We start from the raw sequence: 15,244 nt of genomic DNA, 5'->3' as shown, positions 1-15,244 counted from the left end.
TTTTCTTCATTGCACCCGAGGCGATGATGTCACTTGGCTCCAGACTAACTAATTCGGAATAATTCCTTCTCTTCCCTAGTTCCCTATGCATGTATAATATAAATACCGGGTACACCCTCCTTCCCCTGCTTGTTTAACTAACCAGATTGTGATAATGGGCAGCTTGTCAACTGGAGCAATCTCTGTTAGGAATCCTTGTGTTGTGTCTGCAAACCTGGAAATGGAGGAATTAGCTTGGCATCAGCTGTGCTTTGATGAATATTTGACTCACTAGATCTGCACCACATACCCTGAGTCGGCAGATCCACCCATGACTCTCTATAAAGCTTCTTTTAGGTGCTCTTTATTTGTTCCAGGGTATGCATGTTGTTAATAGCATTGTGGAATAGAAAGCAGAAGATAGCGCTCTCTGTTTATTTCCCCCCAGTGGAATTTGTTTATTTGCATAACATAATTTTGCATGTCAGAAATAAGCTGCACTGAGTTCAGTGTATTCCTGGAAAAGTGTGTTTGAACTGCAGCCTTTTTTTCTTTTTGATCCCCCCCCCACCTCATGCTTTAAATTGATTCCCCCTCCCATCTCTTTTTGCATAGAACATGGATGAGTTGACATTGCTTTGTCTACATTTTGCTCTGTTCTTTTCTAGAATCTCCGCCCATCATCTGCTGATGAATTTTAAAATTTGCAACCCGGGACCTCTTAACTGTTGAAACATAACTAACCTGTGGTAAGGAATCTTGTGTGTGCATTCTTGCTTGGAAATGCAGAGTTGGATCCAGACTTAGTTGTGCGTAGAGCAGACACATCAAAATCAATGGGTCTTCTTTAAGCATGATTAAAACTGGATCCTCATCTAGTTCAGTAACCTCTGGGAGAATCCCAGCACAGACCAATAGGCACAAAATGGCAAGTTGTCCATCTTGGACTGTAACGTCTGTGCAGTTTAAACGTTAGAGATAATCACAAATGGATGCATCCAGCAGCTTCCCAGGATCAGTCCCTGGTGTCTCCAGTTAAAGGTTCAGATTGCATGGATTTTATTTATTTATTTAAAAACATTTCTGTAACGCTTGATTGTACAAAAACCTCTAGGTGGTTTACCAAAAAAAATAAAACATTCAAATTATGAAATTAATTTACTTAAAAACAGCTCTTGAGATCCTGCAGAGCCACTGCCAGTCAAAGTAGTAAACAATAGTGGGTGGGATGGACAAATTGTCTGACTTGGTATACAGCTTCTAAAAGCGACTCTTCTGATTTTTGTTTCGGATGTTGAGAATGCACATATGCACGCAAAAAGCCTGAGAGATGTTTTACAGAGGTGCTTTTGGCATCATGCACAACCGTGCCTTTAGCCCTCTGTTCTTGCGTATGTCTGGATTTACGTGCTTGCAGAAAAGCGGCCTTTGAGTGCCGCTGGCATTGTTCTGGCTTGGTGATATCATTTCTCAGGCTTCTGCTTCTAGCAGTTCAGCTGAACTGGCAGAATAGAAAACTGCACCAGGCAAGCTGGCTGTAGTTCAGTGATAGAATCTTGCATGCAGAAGGTCTTTGGGTCATTCCCTGGTATCTCCAGGTAGGACAGGGAGTGACTGGTCTGAAGCCAAAGACAGCCACTGCCAGTCAGTGTAGACAGCACTGAGATGGATGGATCCCAGCAAAGGAGAGCCTATCACCTCCCAAGGCAGCCTGTTCCATTGCTGGACAGCTCTTTCTCGCAGGTTTATCGGGAATATGCTTTCCTGCAGTTTCCACCCATTAGTTTGTGCTCTGCACTCTGAAGCAACAGTGCACAAGGCTGCTCCATCTTCTGTGCCCTTTGGGAAGACCCCCGAGAGATGGGTGAATTTGTCAGTTTCTGTTTTTCTTGGTTTCTCGTTTTTACAGTCAAGTTTTCCACATTTCCGCAACAGCTTATCAGCATTTTAGTGCAAATTTATTCTAATATGCTCATTTTTGTTCGTAATTTTGCCTAACATGCCTTTATGATTGTTATTTCCACTGATCTTTGCATTTATATGCATGCTTACTACAGTATATGCATTTTGTACACATTACATAGGTGGAGAATTGCATTGTGAAATTTGTAGAAGTGTGAATTTTGAAGGATAGCTGTGTTCACGTAGTGCTTTGAAGCGATTTGGTAAGTATGCTTTAAATACAGTCTAAATCAAATTTCTCCCCAATCCCCACTAATGGACAAGGATAGGGAGCCAAATTGGAACCACGGGGTGGAGGGAAGCGGGTTTTAACCCTCTGCCTGCATCCCCTGTTGTTTGGAATGAGAGGAAAACTCCTGTTTCAGTCAGTGGGAGCTTTCTTCCTATTGCAAATAGCAGTTGCCGGGGGTCTGATTCCAGCTGCGACCACAGCAGGGGTTAAAGGGTGCATGGGGAATCTTTTTCAGACCAAGGACCACATGTTCACCTGGGCAACCTTCTGAAGGTTCCATTCCAGTGGTGGGAGGGGCCAGAAGCAAATGTGGATGGAGCAATGAATGTGCATTTTACCTTTGTAAAGGTAAAGGGACCCCTGACCGTGAGGTCTAGTTGCGGATGACTCTGGGGTTGCGACGCTCATCTCACTTTATTGGCTGAGGGAGCTGGCGTACAGCTTCCGGGTCATGTGGCAGCATGACTAAGCCGCTTCTGGTGAACCAGAGCAGCACATGGAAACACCGTTTACCTTCCCGCCAGAGCGGTACCTATTTATCTACTTGCACTGGTGTGCTTTTGAACTGCTAGGTTGGCAGGAGCTGGGACCAAGCAGCAGGAGCTCACCCTGTCACAGGGATTTGAACCGCCGACCTTCTGATCGGCAAGCCCTAGGCTCTGTGGTTTAACCCACAGTGCCATCCGCGTCCCTTTACCTTTGTACATTAGGCTAATTTTAAACACACTTACTCAGCCACCTCTAACTTCCATCCAGGCATGCAAGAGGCAGTCAAGTACACATTCCAGGCAGGCGGAAAGTTAAGGAGGGTGTGAAGTAGGGCTAGTCAGGAGTGTGACCTGGAGACAGAGGTGTGGTTGAGGGGGGGGTGCGCCAGGCAAGAGTTCCAAGGGCCCAACGGAGAGGCCCTTCAATGCACTATGTAGTAACATTGGGGAATATTCACAGAGCAACTAAATAAGAGGAACAATGTTTGGATATTCCAGTATAAAGCCAGCACTATTTCTGCATCAATGACATGTTGCAAATACACCCTGGGAAAAACACCAGTTTGGAGGAACCCTCTGTCTAAGAAGTGCAGGCCAGGCCAATTTCCTTAAAAATGCAGACGGGATAAAATTCTTGAGCCTCCCAGCTGAGGAGTTAGATGTTCACTGGTTGAGCTCTGATATACCTTTGACTTTTGCAGCCCCTGTGGGGTCCTTTCTTTAACTTGAACTGACCCTATCATGCCGACTGTTGGTGCCACTTAAGTTTGCAGCCATGCAGAAGAAGAATCAGTGGTGGGCTTTGCTATGACAGATATTTCCTTTTCCCCAAAGGTTGCAGTTTCTTTAGGGTTTCACTTCGAGTAGTACCAGGTACTTCCTGTGAAGCTCTTGCTTTCCAGATATTATTAGACACCAACTCCCATCATCCCTGATCCTTTGCCATGCCTTGAGAGTCTGCTGGACCTTCTGGGCAGGATTGAATGCTTGAAATGAAAGCAGACAAGCAGCTCTAAACCATAGTTTAATTGTTGTAGCTTTGGAAGTAGAAATGGTGGTTTAGGTTCTAAACTACAGTCAGCACAAACTATGGATGTGATATCTTGTCTGAATTGAACCAGATTGTTGTTCTGTGTTGCCCACGTAAGTTGTGTATGTGTGTATTTGTGTAGCTAAGATCTCTGAAGAAGACGCAACTAGCAAGCCAAGCATAATGACTGACTTAGTTAGGCGTTGGCCAAATGGTGAAAGAGTCCATACATACCTTGAGCAACTGTAGAAAGGCAGGGTTGGTTTTAAATAAATACATTAAATAAATACAAGGATTAAGAGCTGCTGCCCTCTACCTGGGTGCTTCACGATTTATGTGTCAATCATGTTTGCTGTGGCTACAACTGACGTTACCCACAGTAAACATGTAAAGTGTGAAGGGCAAGTGAGTGTCCCTAAAGTGCAGCTCTTTGTGTACTATGTCTCTGACTGTGGGGATAGACAGATGCCCTCTGAGAGCAAACTGCAGATAGAGCATTTATCCCTAAACACACAGGGACGTGTACCAGGGAGTCCTGATAGGCTGTGACTCCCTGTCTAGCAGAAGATCCCTGATTGGCTGCAACTGTGACTCACAACCAATCAGGGCTCCTATGTGAGTAAGGGAGTCTCAGCCAATCTTAGGTGCATGCATATCAATTTTTGTGTGAAAAGTGAGAAAACTTGCAGTTTGCTTTGCTCACCTGTGCAAGCATCTCTACCTCTGCATGCCAGGGAGACAAATTGTGGGGCCCACAGGTTGCAGTCAACCTAAATCTCAGTCAAAGGGGCATCTATTATGGAACATGCCGCAAGTCTGTCAGTCAGTTTTATTGTATATAGCCAAAGCCTTCAAAAGGACAACAGAGAATAAAAGGAAAACTTTCAATCATACAATGTAGCCGTTTACAAGATTAAATAAATTTACAACATTAAAATGTAAGACATGCATAAAGCTTCTGCTGGAGAGGGAGCCTTTAAACCATCTTTTTGAGGAGTGTAAGGTTCAATGTAAGTAAAGTATAAAATGATGCACATTTGGGGGAAACACATATGGTGGTGCCTCACAAGACGAAAAGAATTCGTTCTGCGAGTCTTTTCGTCTTGCGGTGTTTTTCGTCTTGCGAAGCATGGTCCGTCGCAACTGCGCCTCTTCAAGCGGCTTAAAAAAAGAGCGCAAGACGTTTTCGTCTTGCGAAGCAAGCCCATAGGGAAATTCGTCTAGCGAAGCAACGCAAAACCGGAAAACCCCTTCGTCTAGCGAGTTTTTCGTTTTGCGAGGTATTCGTCTTGCGGGGCACCACTGTAGGTTTGAGCTTCAAGCTTCTTGGGTGAGAGCTGCAGCAAATAATTTTAAAAAGTTAAATTATGAGTGGCTATTCACATGGGTTACCGCATGTGTGCCTCAGGGGTAAAGCACACTGACCAAGGTACACTAACTGAGTTTAGTTCTCCACATTTGCAAAGTCAAGGATTCTGCAATTGGATAAGTACACAGCTGTACATTATCATCAATCTTTAATTTATTATTTATTAAATTTCTATACTGCCCTTCATCTGTTTAAAAAAGCCATAGTTTAAAAAGCCATAGTTTAATATGCCTACATGTTATTGCAGTTTTCCAAATGGCCAAACCTGCATAATTTGTGCCCATTTTTTTTTTTTTGCAGTTGTGCACCCAGTACACCTGCTGCTGTGTACAGTGTACCTCAGGTTACATACGCTTCAGGTTACACACGCCGCTAACCCAGAAAAAGTGCTTCAGGTTAAGAACTTTGCTTCAGGATAAGAACAGAAATCGTGCTCCGGCGGCACGGCAGCAGCAGGAGGCCCCATTAGCTAAAGTGGTGCTTTAGGTTAAGAACAGTTTCAGGTTAAGTATGGACCTCCAGAACGAATTAAGTACTTAACCTGAGGTACCACTATATTTCTGTGCATGCAGATTCATGTACATCCAAGTGTGGCTGTGACTTCTGTTGGGTAGGGCCTGCAGCTCCGCTGCTCCTTTCCAGGAGATACCTTCATCCAGCAGAGGAGAAATTTTAAGGAGAGAGAGAGAAAGGGAAAAAAGTTCACACGCATGTCTATGTCCGTTAGTGTGGAGTTAAGTACATATGCTAATCCACACTATCCTCGCCAGAGCAACCACGTCCAAGTAGCACAACCCGCCCTTAGCAACCATCGCCAGGCAACACAAACTGTGGCCGCCCCAGCAGCCAAGCCCACATGCCTGTTTTTGTTTAATGTCAGGCCGTAACTAAGATCCTGGACCTGGCAGGCCCCCCAGGCTGGCTAGTGCCCTAATAGCCTGCCCCGGGCATGGGTGGATCTTGGCAGGGAGCCCGAGCAAGGGGATAGCTGAGGGTAAGTGTCCGTGAGAAATGGACAGCGTTTCCCCAAAGCAGCAGTGGATTGAGTTCATAATTGTGCGGGGAAATTCCAGTTAGTGCTGGCATTGACACAGGGCAAGCCAGGGCATTTGCTGGGAAGGTACGTCTGCTCTTGCTAGGCATGGGCAAATTTGTCCATTTTGGTTTCTCTTGTTTCCTCATTTTTCTAATCTTAAGTTTAGTTCTCCACATTTGCATAGATGATTGCAAAAATAAATTTTAAAACTTGGGGGGAAATCTCATGCAAATCCATCAGCGTTTTTGTGAACATCTCTCCTAATAGACACCTTTTTGCCTACAACACACAACTTTTGCAAAGCGATTTTCCTTAACATACTGCACTTTCCTCTTGTCCATGTGCTGGTTTTTTTTTATTATGACAACAATGGTGTTCGCAAAGTTTATGATAAATCTGAAAAAGCCAGTAGCTTCTACAGAAGGTTTGAGAAGAGTGCTCTATCTATGATACCCTGATTTATCTCAGGAACCAAGAAATCTGTTCAGACAGTGCACTAAGACCAACAATGGAGCTCAGGGAGAAATCCAATTTACTTTGCATTTAAATGTGGATTTTTCTAATTCACACTTTCTAAAACAATTTGTGAACTGAAACGCAGCCAATCCTTTGGAAATTTGCAGTTATCCAGATTTTACAATGCAGTTCTCTAGCCAAGTGGTTGGCATCTGTCTGTCTCGAGAGACAATGGATCATGCCTCCAGGGATGAAGGCAAACCGCTGAGTTAGCAGCACTGAAATGACCTCCTTGGGGCACAAGCCTGAGCAGTGTATATGGAGGTCCTGGGCTGGCCAGATGACAAGACCCCCCCCCTCTCAGCCTCACTGATATGGTCCAAAGGAAAGCAGAGCAATATGTTTGGCACCAGCTTGGCTGCAGCAGTTTCTAGAAGGAGGTGTACATGGTGCCATCCAACCGTATTAGAGACTCCACTCTGGGTTTGTGTAGCGTTTACTCCTTAGCCTTTTCTTCTCCCAAAGATATCCCACAAGGAAGTGGAGGTTTAGGACCAGGAGTTTCCTTCTCCTAGAAAGGTTGTCTTCCTAGGTTGACAAGCCCCATCTGCCCCTCTCTTCCTTCTACAGCATGTGCAGAAACTGGCTTCTTAACTGTTTGACCCAGTATTGGTTTCATCCACGCAGTCTGTCTCCACCAAGGGATTGAGATACGTTGGCTACTGTCAGGGAACTGCCATCAGCTCAGAGGCGAGAGATGGAAGGGCAGCTGTGTTACAGGGAGCCTCCGAAAATCTTGCGAAGCAGTTCCTCTTCTGGCGAGGGGGGAAGCCCCATCTCCAGTAGAGAAGAAGTGCAGGGGCCAGAGGATGCTAGGGAGAGCCTTAACACTGAGCCTGAGCAAGCCGGAGAGGCGGGAAGCGCGCCCTTGCCAGCGCCCATTCTGCGCAGTAGTCTTCGGCGCAGGGAGAGGCGGAAAAGGCTGGGGGTGACGCGACCTTTATGCTGGGGGAGGTACAAAAACAGACCACTCCCAGATTCTGCTAGCGATTGAGCCAGATATGAACTTACAACACTCTTCACTGTAAATAGTTTGCACCAAGAACAGTGGCGTAGCATGGGGGGTGCAGGGGGTGCCGGCCGCACCGGGCGCAACATCTGGGGGTTAGGGTTAGGGGGCGCAAATCCATGGGTTAGGGGGCGCAAATCCACGGGTTAGGGGGCGCAAATTACTTGACTTGCCCCGGGTGCTGACAACCCACGCTACGCCACTGACCAAGAATAAAGCCTGTAAAAGACAGGTCGGAGTCCTGCCTGGTTACTCTCAAGCAACCACAACAACATTTGACAGCTACCCTCACTTAGTTTAGCCAGCCAGTCAAAGTCGTTTCCTGGGGTGTGGCCGCTGTTACATGCTAACAGAATTTAGGAGCCACAGGTTAGAGCTGAGTGCAGACAGGGGACCAAAAGTGAACAAACGACTCCAAAAGGAGTGCAATATATCCCCCACCAGAGGCACTGCCCCACCCCTAGCACCCCATACACCTCTCTAGTCAGTTACTGTGTACTATGATACATATACTAGAGTAAAGTGTTCATATATACACATACATTACTGAAAGCAAGATATAAAAATGCATTATATATGGGGAATTTGCTTTGCAAAAATGTGTATAAGGAGAAAGTTGCCCTAAGATGCAATTGTCTTAAGGACTCTCCCCCCCCCCGCCCCCACTTTTAACAAAAATTGCAAACTTTGCTGTGAAAATGTGGAGAACTGAATTCCAGTTTGGAAAAAAATGATAAATGAGGGGAAAATGAAACTGACAGATTGCACCATCTCTAGGTAGGGGGAAATGTCTAGAGGAGCTTTAGGAAATGTGTACATGATGGCACACGTAATGCCTGTTTCTTGGACCTGAGCAGCCCCCTGTGTGTTTTACAGAACATCATGGCTGAGAGCACAGACATGGCTTCATTGGAGGAGAGCTTCCGAAAGTTTGCCATCTACGGTGACACCAAAGCAACAGGGCAAGAAATGAATGGCAAGAACTGGGCCAAACTGTGTAAGGATTGCAAAGTAACTGATGGCAAAGGGGTCACCAGCACAGATGTGGACATTGTTTTCAGCAAGGTGAAGTAAGTGCCTGCTTCCATCTCACTTCCTTCTGCTTCTGCTTCGTGTTAGTTCTTAATTTACAAAAACGAGGAGACTCGGATGGGACGGAAACCCGTGAGCAAGTCTTTGCCACAGCGCTGAAGCCCTGACCCTGGAAGCAAGAGCCCAATGAACTAATTCATAGGAACATTATACTAAATCAGATCCTTGGCACCCTAACAGGCAGGTTTCCCTCCCATACCTGCCTCAGATGTTGGGGATTGAACCTGCGACCTTCTGCATTCAAAGCTGATGCTCTTCCACAGAGCTACAGCCCTTCCTCAGACTTCCATTCATATTTTCTGTTTTAATAAAGGGCACAAAAAATGCCTACCAAGCAAGGCCTCATTAAGACATGCTGAGGCCCTAAGCTATGTCAATTTCAATTTTATTTGCTGTTACAACCATTGTGGTCATTTCAACCACCTCCAGAAAGAAATATACATCCTATGCATACTATACAGAATGTGCATAGATATTTTGTTTTGTGTGTGTGTGTCTGTGTCTATATAAGCTTTGCCAAGTCGTAGAGATCCCATAGCATTACCATCCCCACCCTGGAAAATTCATAGACAACACTGAGCTAGGTGTACCAATAGTCTAACTTGTTATAAGCCAACTTCTTATGCCCTGTTGAACCCCGCTCCCCTCAAGTCAAATACTTACAGCACAATTTTATGCATGTTGACTAGGAAGGAAATCTCATTGTGCTCAATGGTGCTTATTCCCTAGGGGTAACATGCTTAGATTTACAACTTTAACCAAATACCTTCCTAATCTATTTTTTGACTTCTGGAAAAAATGTTTGAGATATTTTTATAACACATTTGTAAAAATAACACAGCACATGTTTATCTGTTTACTAAATATAAGTAAAATAGATAAACCAGATCTCAACTGATTAAGGGCAGTGAATTTTTTTTCTTTACTCCAGTACATAATTTTCCAGATGACTTGCATTACTGGCGACAAGGGACAGAAACTCTGCACATGTTCAAAAACCATATCTGTAGCCAGACTACAAACCTAGCAGAAAACAGTCCAACCCACAAAAAAGAGGCTTAGCTTTCTGTGTCAATGCCAAGCACCAGCTTAAAAAGATACACACACACAGCTTCTTTGGCTCAATGCCAGCTTCAGTTTGGCATTGTTGTGTTTCACATCTGTGCTTCTGGGGAGACTGAGCATGCATTGCTCAATGGTGCTGTCCCGGTTTGATTCAGCAATATTGGCAGGAACACTTTTGTTTGTACTGTTGAACTGCTCCATGTCAGCTGCTGTTTGAGAAATTAAGCCTTTGGTCCTGGCAAAAATAAAAAAAACAAACAGCTATTGACTGCTGCTAGTGTAACTCTCTTGTAATGGAAAGCACTTTGGCTGCAGCAGCGACAGTTACAGTTTAATGTGGGGGGGGGAGAGAGAAAGAGAGAGATGAGCTGGGCCAGCCCACCAGGTATATCTTTTCCCTCTTTGTAGCAATGCCGGGAAGGGGATTTTTTAAAAAAAATTATTGGTGGGATCACAGTTGGGGAGAGAAGTGATAGACCTAACTTCTGGGCTTGCAGTGATCTCAACAGCAAGTAAGGCCCTCTGCAGCTATAAATTAATTTAACAAAAAAAAACAAACACAAAAAACAACAGTCATAGTGGCACACAAGTGTAATATGTAGACTTGTGACCCCAGGACATGCCCAGCTTCTGATGGAAACTGAGACATAGATGCCTGCTGTGCATTCAGCTTAACGTGTGACTTAACCACCAGAAGCCCCATATCTCAGAGGTGTGTGGACTGGTTGCAGTTAGTGGTTTGGGGAAAGCTCTTGGCATGTGTGTCACCTCTTCTGAACTTGAGTCTGGTCATAACTCAGCTTATACCAGGGATGGGGAAGCTGAATGTGGCCTCCAAGTCTCTCTGGCTCCTCAGGCCACACCCCTCTCCAGCCTTGCTTTGCACCCTCCTGGACTGCTTTTGCTTGTCTAGAATGTGTCCTGCAACTTAGATGACGACTCGCGCTTGTCTGGATGGGGGGTGGAGGCAGGGAACTGTGTGTGTGAGTCTGTGTAGAAACAAGCCTGTTGTACAAAAAGTAAAATCAATCTCTGTTGCTCCACCCTCTTTTGCTTCTGCTTCTGGCCACCACTGGCATGTGGCCCCCAAAAAGCTGCCTAGGAGGGAATGTAGACTTCCAGCTTGAAAAAGTTCCCCTGCCTCTGGTTTATGCAGGCAACAGAATCAATAAGTAAAGCTATTTTCTGGATGGCGTCACCTCAAGCCACAAATGAGGAATTGCATATCTGAGTGCTCTCTCACACACCCAATATTTCCCTGCATGTAAAAAATCAGAGTGAAGATAGGTACTTGTAGGATAGTGGGCCTGGTTTGGAAGCGCCTTTGTTGTGGTCCTTCCAAACATACCTTTCCTCTCTGGGGGGTTGAGGTCTTTTTGACAATTTCTACCAGTTTGCTGCAGAAGCTGTTAGCATTCAGCACCGATAGGTGTTGCCACCAGCTACCCAGTCTCTAGGACTTTTAAACAAATGTTTCAGTTATTCTAGCTAGTTAGCTGGTATATAGCAAGATTTTCAGAGATGTAGCCATGTTTAAGTTGTGTACACACGCCAAACCAACTTCAGTCTGAATTGAGAACGACCTAGCTGTGTTTTAAGCTGGTAATGTGTACACAGTCTCTTTCTTTAAAAGCAACAAAGATTCTTGTGGCACCTTAAAGACTAACAGTTTCATTATGGCATAAGCTTTTGTGGACTACAGTCTGGCCTGGCCTGACTACATCGGATGAAGTGGACTCTAGTCTGCAGTGGTCACAGCACATCTGGAGTACCATGTCCACTTCTGTATGGCACAACTTAAGAAGGACGTTGACAAGCTAGAGCTTGTCCAGAAGTTGACACCCAGGATAGAGCTGGGTATGTTTAGCCCAGATAAGAGGAGATTAAGAGGAGACATGATAGCAGTCTTCAAATATCTGAAGGGAGGTCATGTAAAAGATGAAGCGGACTTGTGCTCTGTTGCTTCAGAGAGCAGGAATAGATTGAGTGGTAGAAATTGCCCAGAACCAAATCCCAGCTAAACAATAGGAGGAACTTGCAAGTTCTTGTCCTTCTACAACTGGGAGCCAGGACACCCTCCTTGCATGCTTTTGCTTGGCAGGAATGTGTTCTTGAACTCTGATAATGGTTCGGGGTTGCCTGGAAGGAGGTGGTTAAGGGGTGTGAATGTGTATTGAAACAAGCCTACTGTACGAAGGTAGAATTTGTATTCATTCCTCACCCTCTTTTGCGTCTGGCCCCACTTATCACTGACCTATGGCCCTTTAGAAGTTGCCTAGAAGGAAATGTGGCCCTCAGACTGAAGAAGGTTCCCCACTCCCGGTGTATGAGTCAGAGGGGCAAAGGTGGTTGCGATTTGGCTCCTGAGTCCCTTGTGCCTTTTCTGTTCCAGAGGGAAGACGGCTAGAGTCATAAACTATGAGGAGTTCAAGAAGGCCTTGGAGGAGCTGGCCCCAAAGAGGTTTAAGGACAAAAGCAAAGAGGAAGCGTATGAATCCATCTGCCAGCTGGTGGCAGGCAAAGAACCGACTAACGTGGGCGTCACTGTGAGTAACTGCTGCCAGTGCTGGAGGAAGAAGCAGAACAGACTCCTGGTGGGAATCCAGAAGCAGGCCAGGTTGGGCCTAGGACAGGGATGGGGAGCCGGTGGCCTTCCAGGTGTTGCTGAACTCCAACTCCCATCAGCGCCAGCCAGCATGGCCTGGGATGGTGTGTGTTGTAAACAAGTAATATCTGGAGACCACAGGTTCCCCACCTGAACTCCACTGACTAGGAGCAGCTCTCCAGGGTTTCCCAAGCCTTTCCTGGAGATTCTGTGAATTGTACCAGGAAATGTCTGTATTCTGGTAGTGAATTGCAGCTTTCTTGTATGGTAGGGCTTAACTCACTCTCAGTACTTCTGGACAGATCAGTCCTTTTCTAGTTCCACAAGTGATCGTTTATGAACCACTTCTATCCCATTAACTAACAAAAAAGAAAGCAGTATGGAATTTTGTTTATAAATAATATTTCAATACACAATTTATCATAAATTGTACATTTATATACATCTTTTATCTCACTGTATGTATTTATGTACAATCCAGTGCTTTTTTCTGAGGGGTACTCAAGGGAATGCAGTACCAGCACCTTTTTTCTAGAAGAAAAGTATTGTACACATTTTAATATGCATTTTAATGCATTTTGTTTTGTTTTCTGAGCCGGGAACTTTATCACAAAATTCAGTGAAGTGTAAAATTGGGTGGATAACTATGATCTAGTCTTTATGATAGTACAGCAGGTATGGATCAAGTCAGTCTGCTTTGGAACTCATAGAAATTGAATTCCATAAGCACCCCACATCCAATACACCTCCTTTTTTCCTATGGGAGGCCCCAGGTTTAATACCTGCAGCCCTCATGGAGGATTGACAAAATCATTGAGAATAAGACTTATCGATCACGATGGCTATGTTCCCTCAGGTATCAGAGCCAGTGTGCCTCTGAAGGCCAGTCTCCAGTAGAGCACTACTGGGCTCATGTCCTGCTTGTGGGCTTCCTACAGAAATAACGTTGGCCATTGTGAGTAGAGGGCTCTGAGCTGGATAGGCCTTTGGTCTGATCCTGGAGGGCTCTTATGTGCCACTTGAAGGAGCCTCCAAATTGCAAGACTGGGGAAGACCGCTACCTGCAATGCTGGAGAGCTGTTGGTAAAGCCAGTGGTACTCTATGTGCCAGGGACGCGGGTGGTGCTGTGGGTTAAACCACAGAGCCTAGGACTAGCCGGTCAGAAGGTTGGCGGTTTGAATCCCCGCGACGGGGTGAGCTCCCGTTGCTCGGTCCCTGCTCCTGCCAACCTAGCAGTTCGAAAGCACGTCAAAGTGCAAGTAGATAAATAGGTACCGCTTTGGTGGGAAGGTAAATGGCGTTTCCGTGCTCAGGTTCGCCAGAAGCAGCTTAGTCATGCTGGCCACATGACCCGGAAGCTGTACGCTGGCTCCCTCAGCCAATAAAGCGAGATGAGCACCTTAACCCCAGAGTCGGTCACGACTGGACCTAATGGTCAGGAGTCCCTTTACCTTTACTCTATGTGCCAGTGGTTGGGCTTGGTACAAAGCAGCTCCTCATATTATTGCATAGTAGATAGTAAAGGAGGTGGAGGTGATGTGGAGGCCATGTTCCGAAGTAGGGGTGATGGTAGTTGTTGCTGAACAAAGAATGGTTCTGACCCCCTCCCTTGTTTTTGTGATTGGCAGAAAGCCAAGGCTGTGGGCGCGGTGGAGAGGCTCACCGACACGTCCAAGTACACAGGCTCCCACAAGGAACGTTTCGACGAGAGCGGGAAAGGCAAAGGCAAGAGCGGACGGGAGAACATTGTGGACAACAGCGGCTACGTGTCGGCCTACAAGCACGCCGGCACTTATGATGCCAAAGTGAAGAAATAGGAGCGGCTGCCACACCCGTTTGAAGGAAGGGCCACCCTAATGACACGCCCCCTTGCTCTCATGGGGGTTTGGCTCTGCCCGGCCTCACTCCAGCCCCAGAGCAATAGCTGGAAGGGGTGCCTGTCCTTGAATGGTTTACGCAGCTGCAGTGTGACCCGGCCACGCACCTCGCTTCCCAAAGTTACACAAACTCAGACTTTTATCTGCGGCACCCGCCTGCGCAGCCTACCAAAGGCCTCTACACCTCAAATGTCTCCCTTACCTCACTCTAACCAGCCCCCTCCCCACTGCTTTCCTCACTAGTGCTAATAATGGGAGTCTTCTGCACCGTAGAGAAAATAAAAGGAAAGCTTCATTTGTCATGCAGCTTCTAGGGCCACAAAGCTTCTGTCAGGGCAACAAGATGGCTTCCCAGGCTTCTAACAGCATTTCCTCATAGCCCTTGCTCTTCCAACCCATGATGGTGTCTACTTCCTGTTTGCAGGGGACCCCAGTGCTTCCGACGGCATCATTTCACCGCTTTTGATTGTATCAGAAAAGCAGTATATAAAATAAAAGTACTACTCACAATCATCTTGCTCCTCAACTGACAAGGTAGCTGATCCCTTTTAAACACTGCACGCAGGTGTGGGGGAACTCCTCACCCCGTGGAGGATCACATTCCCTCAGGGGGGTATCTGCTGGGGGCACCATGCGATTGGTGGGCACAGCTAAACCCAGGAGGAAAGGGCAGGAAGGACAGGGAGGGAATTTGATTCATTTAACATGTAAAGGCAAATCTGTTTAATACCACACTGAATAGTAACTGTCCTTCAAACTTCACACCTGTCTGAATTTTGCAGTTCTCTAGCCAAGAAATACATACACTGCTGTGAAGTATGTCTATAAATGCATATATTCATGAAAATAATGTTAAAAACGCATTGTATTAGAGAAAACTGCCCAGCAGAAATTCGCATATTAGGATAAACGGCATACATGCATTATATTAGGAGAAATTTGCACTAATGGGAAAATGCATGTATTTGCCTCCAACAAAGTTA

At 45.8% G+C, this 15,244-nt stretch overlaps 1 protein-coding gene across 1 annotated transcript; it reads left to right on the top strand.

Annotated features, from left to right (window-relative positions):
- The first annotated feature begins 668 nt into the window (after positions 1–668).
- On the top strand, positions 669–14,771 carry TPPP3 (tubulin polymerization promoting protein family member 3). Its single transcript, XM_082229408.1, has 5 exons — positions 669–728; positions 2,064–2,144; positions 8,498–8,691; positions 12,171–12,324; positions 14,013–14,771. The coding sequence occupies exons 3-5, from the start codon at positions 8,504–8,506 to the stop codon at positions 14,199–14,201; spliced, it is 531 nt and encodes a 176-aa protein (XP_082085534.1). The 5' UTR covers positions 669–728; positions 2,064–2,144; positions 8,498–8,503; the 3' UTR covers positions 14,202–14,771.
- Positions 14,772–15,244: the final 473 nt, after the last annotated feature.

Source organism: Podarcis vaucheri (assembly GCF_965113315.1).
Source record: "Podarcis vaucheri genome assembly, chromosome: 7".
NCBI classification, from domain to species: Eukaryota; Metazoa; Chordata; class Lepidosauria; order Squamata; family Lacertidae; genus Podarcis; species Podarcis vaucheri.
This window is presented reverse-complemented; position numbering and strand designations above follow the sequence as displayed.

Coding starts and splice junctions, on each gene's coding strand:
- TPPP3 (XM_082229408.1), top strand. CDS start 8,504: ATGGCTGAGAGCACAGACATGGCTTCATTGGAGGAGAGCTTCCGAAAG. Junction 8,692..12,170: donor ATTGTTTTCAGCAAGGTGAA/GTAAGTGCCTGC, acceptor TTTCTGTTCCAG/AGGGAAGACGGCTAGAGTCA. Junction 12,325..14,012: donor CGACTAACGTGGGCGTCACT/GTGAGTAACTGC, acceptor TGTGATTGGCAG/AAAGCCAAGGCTGTGGGCGC.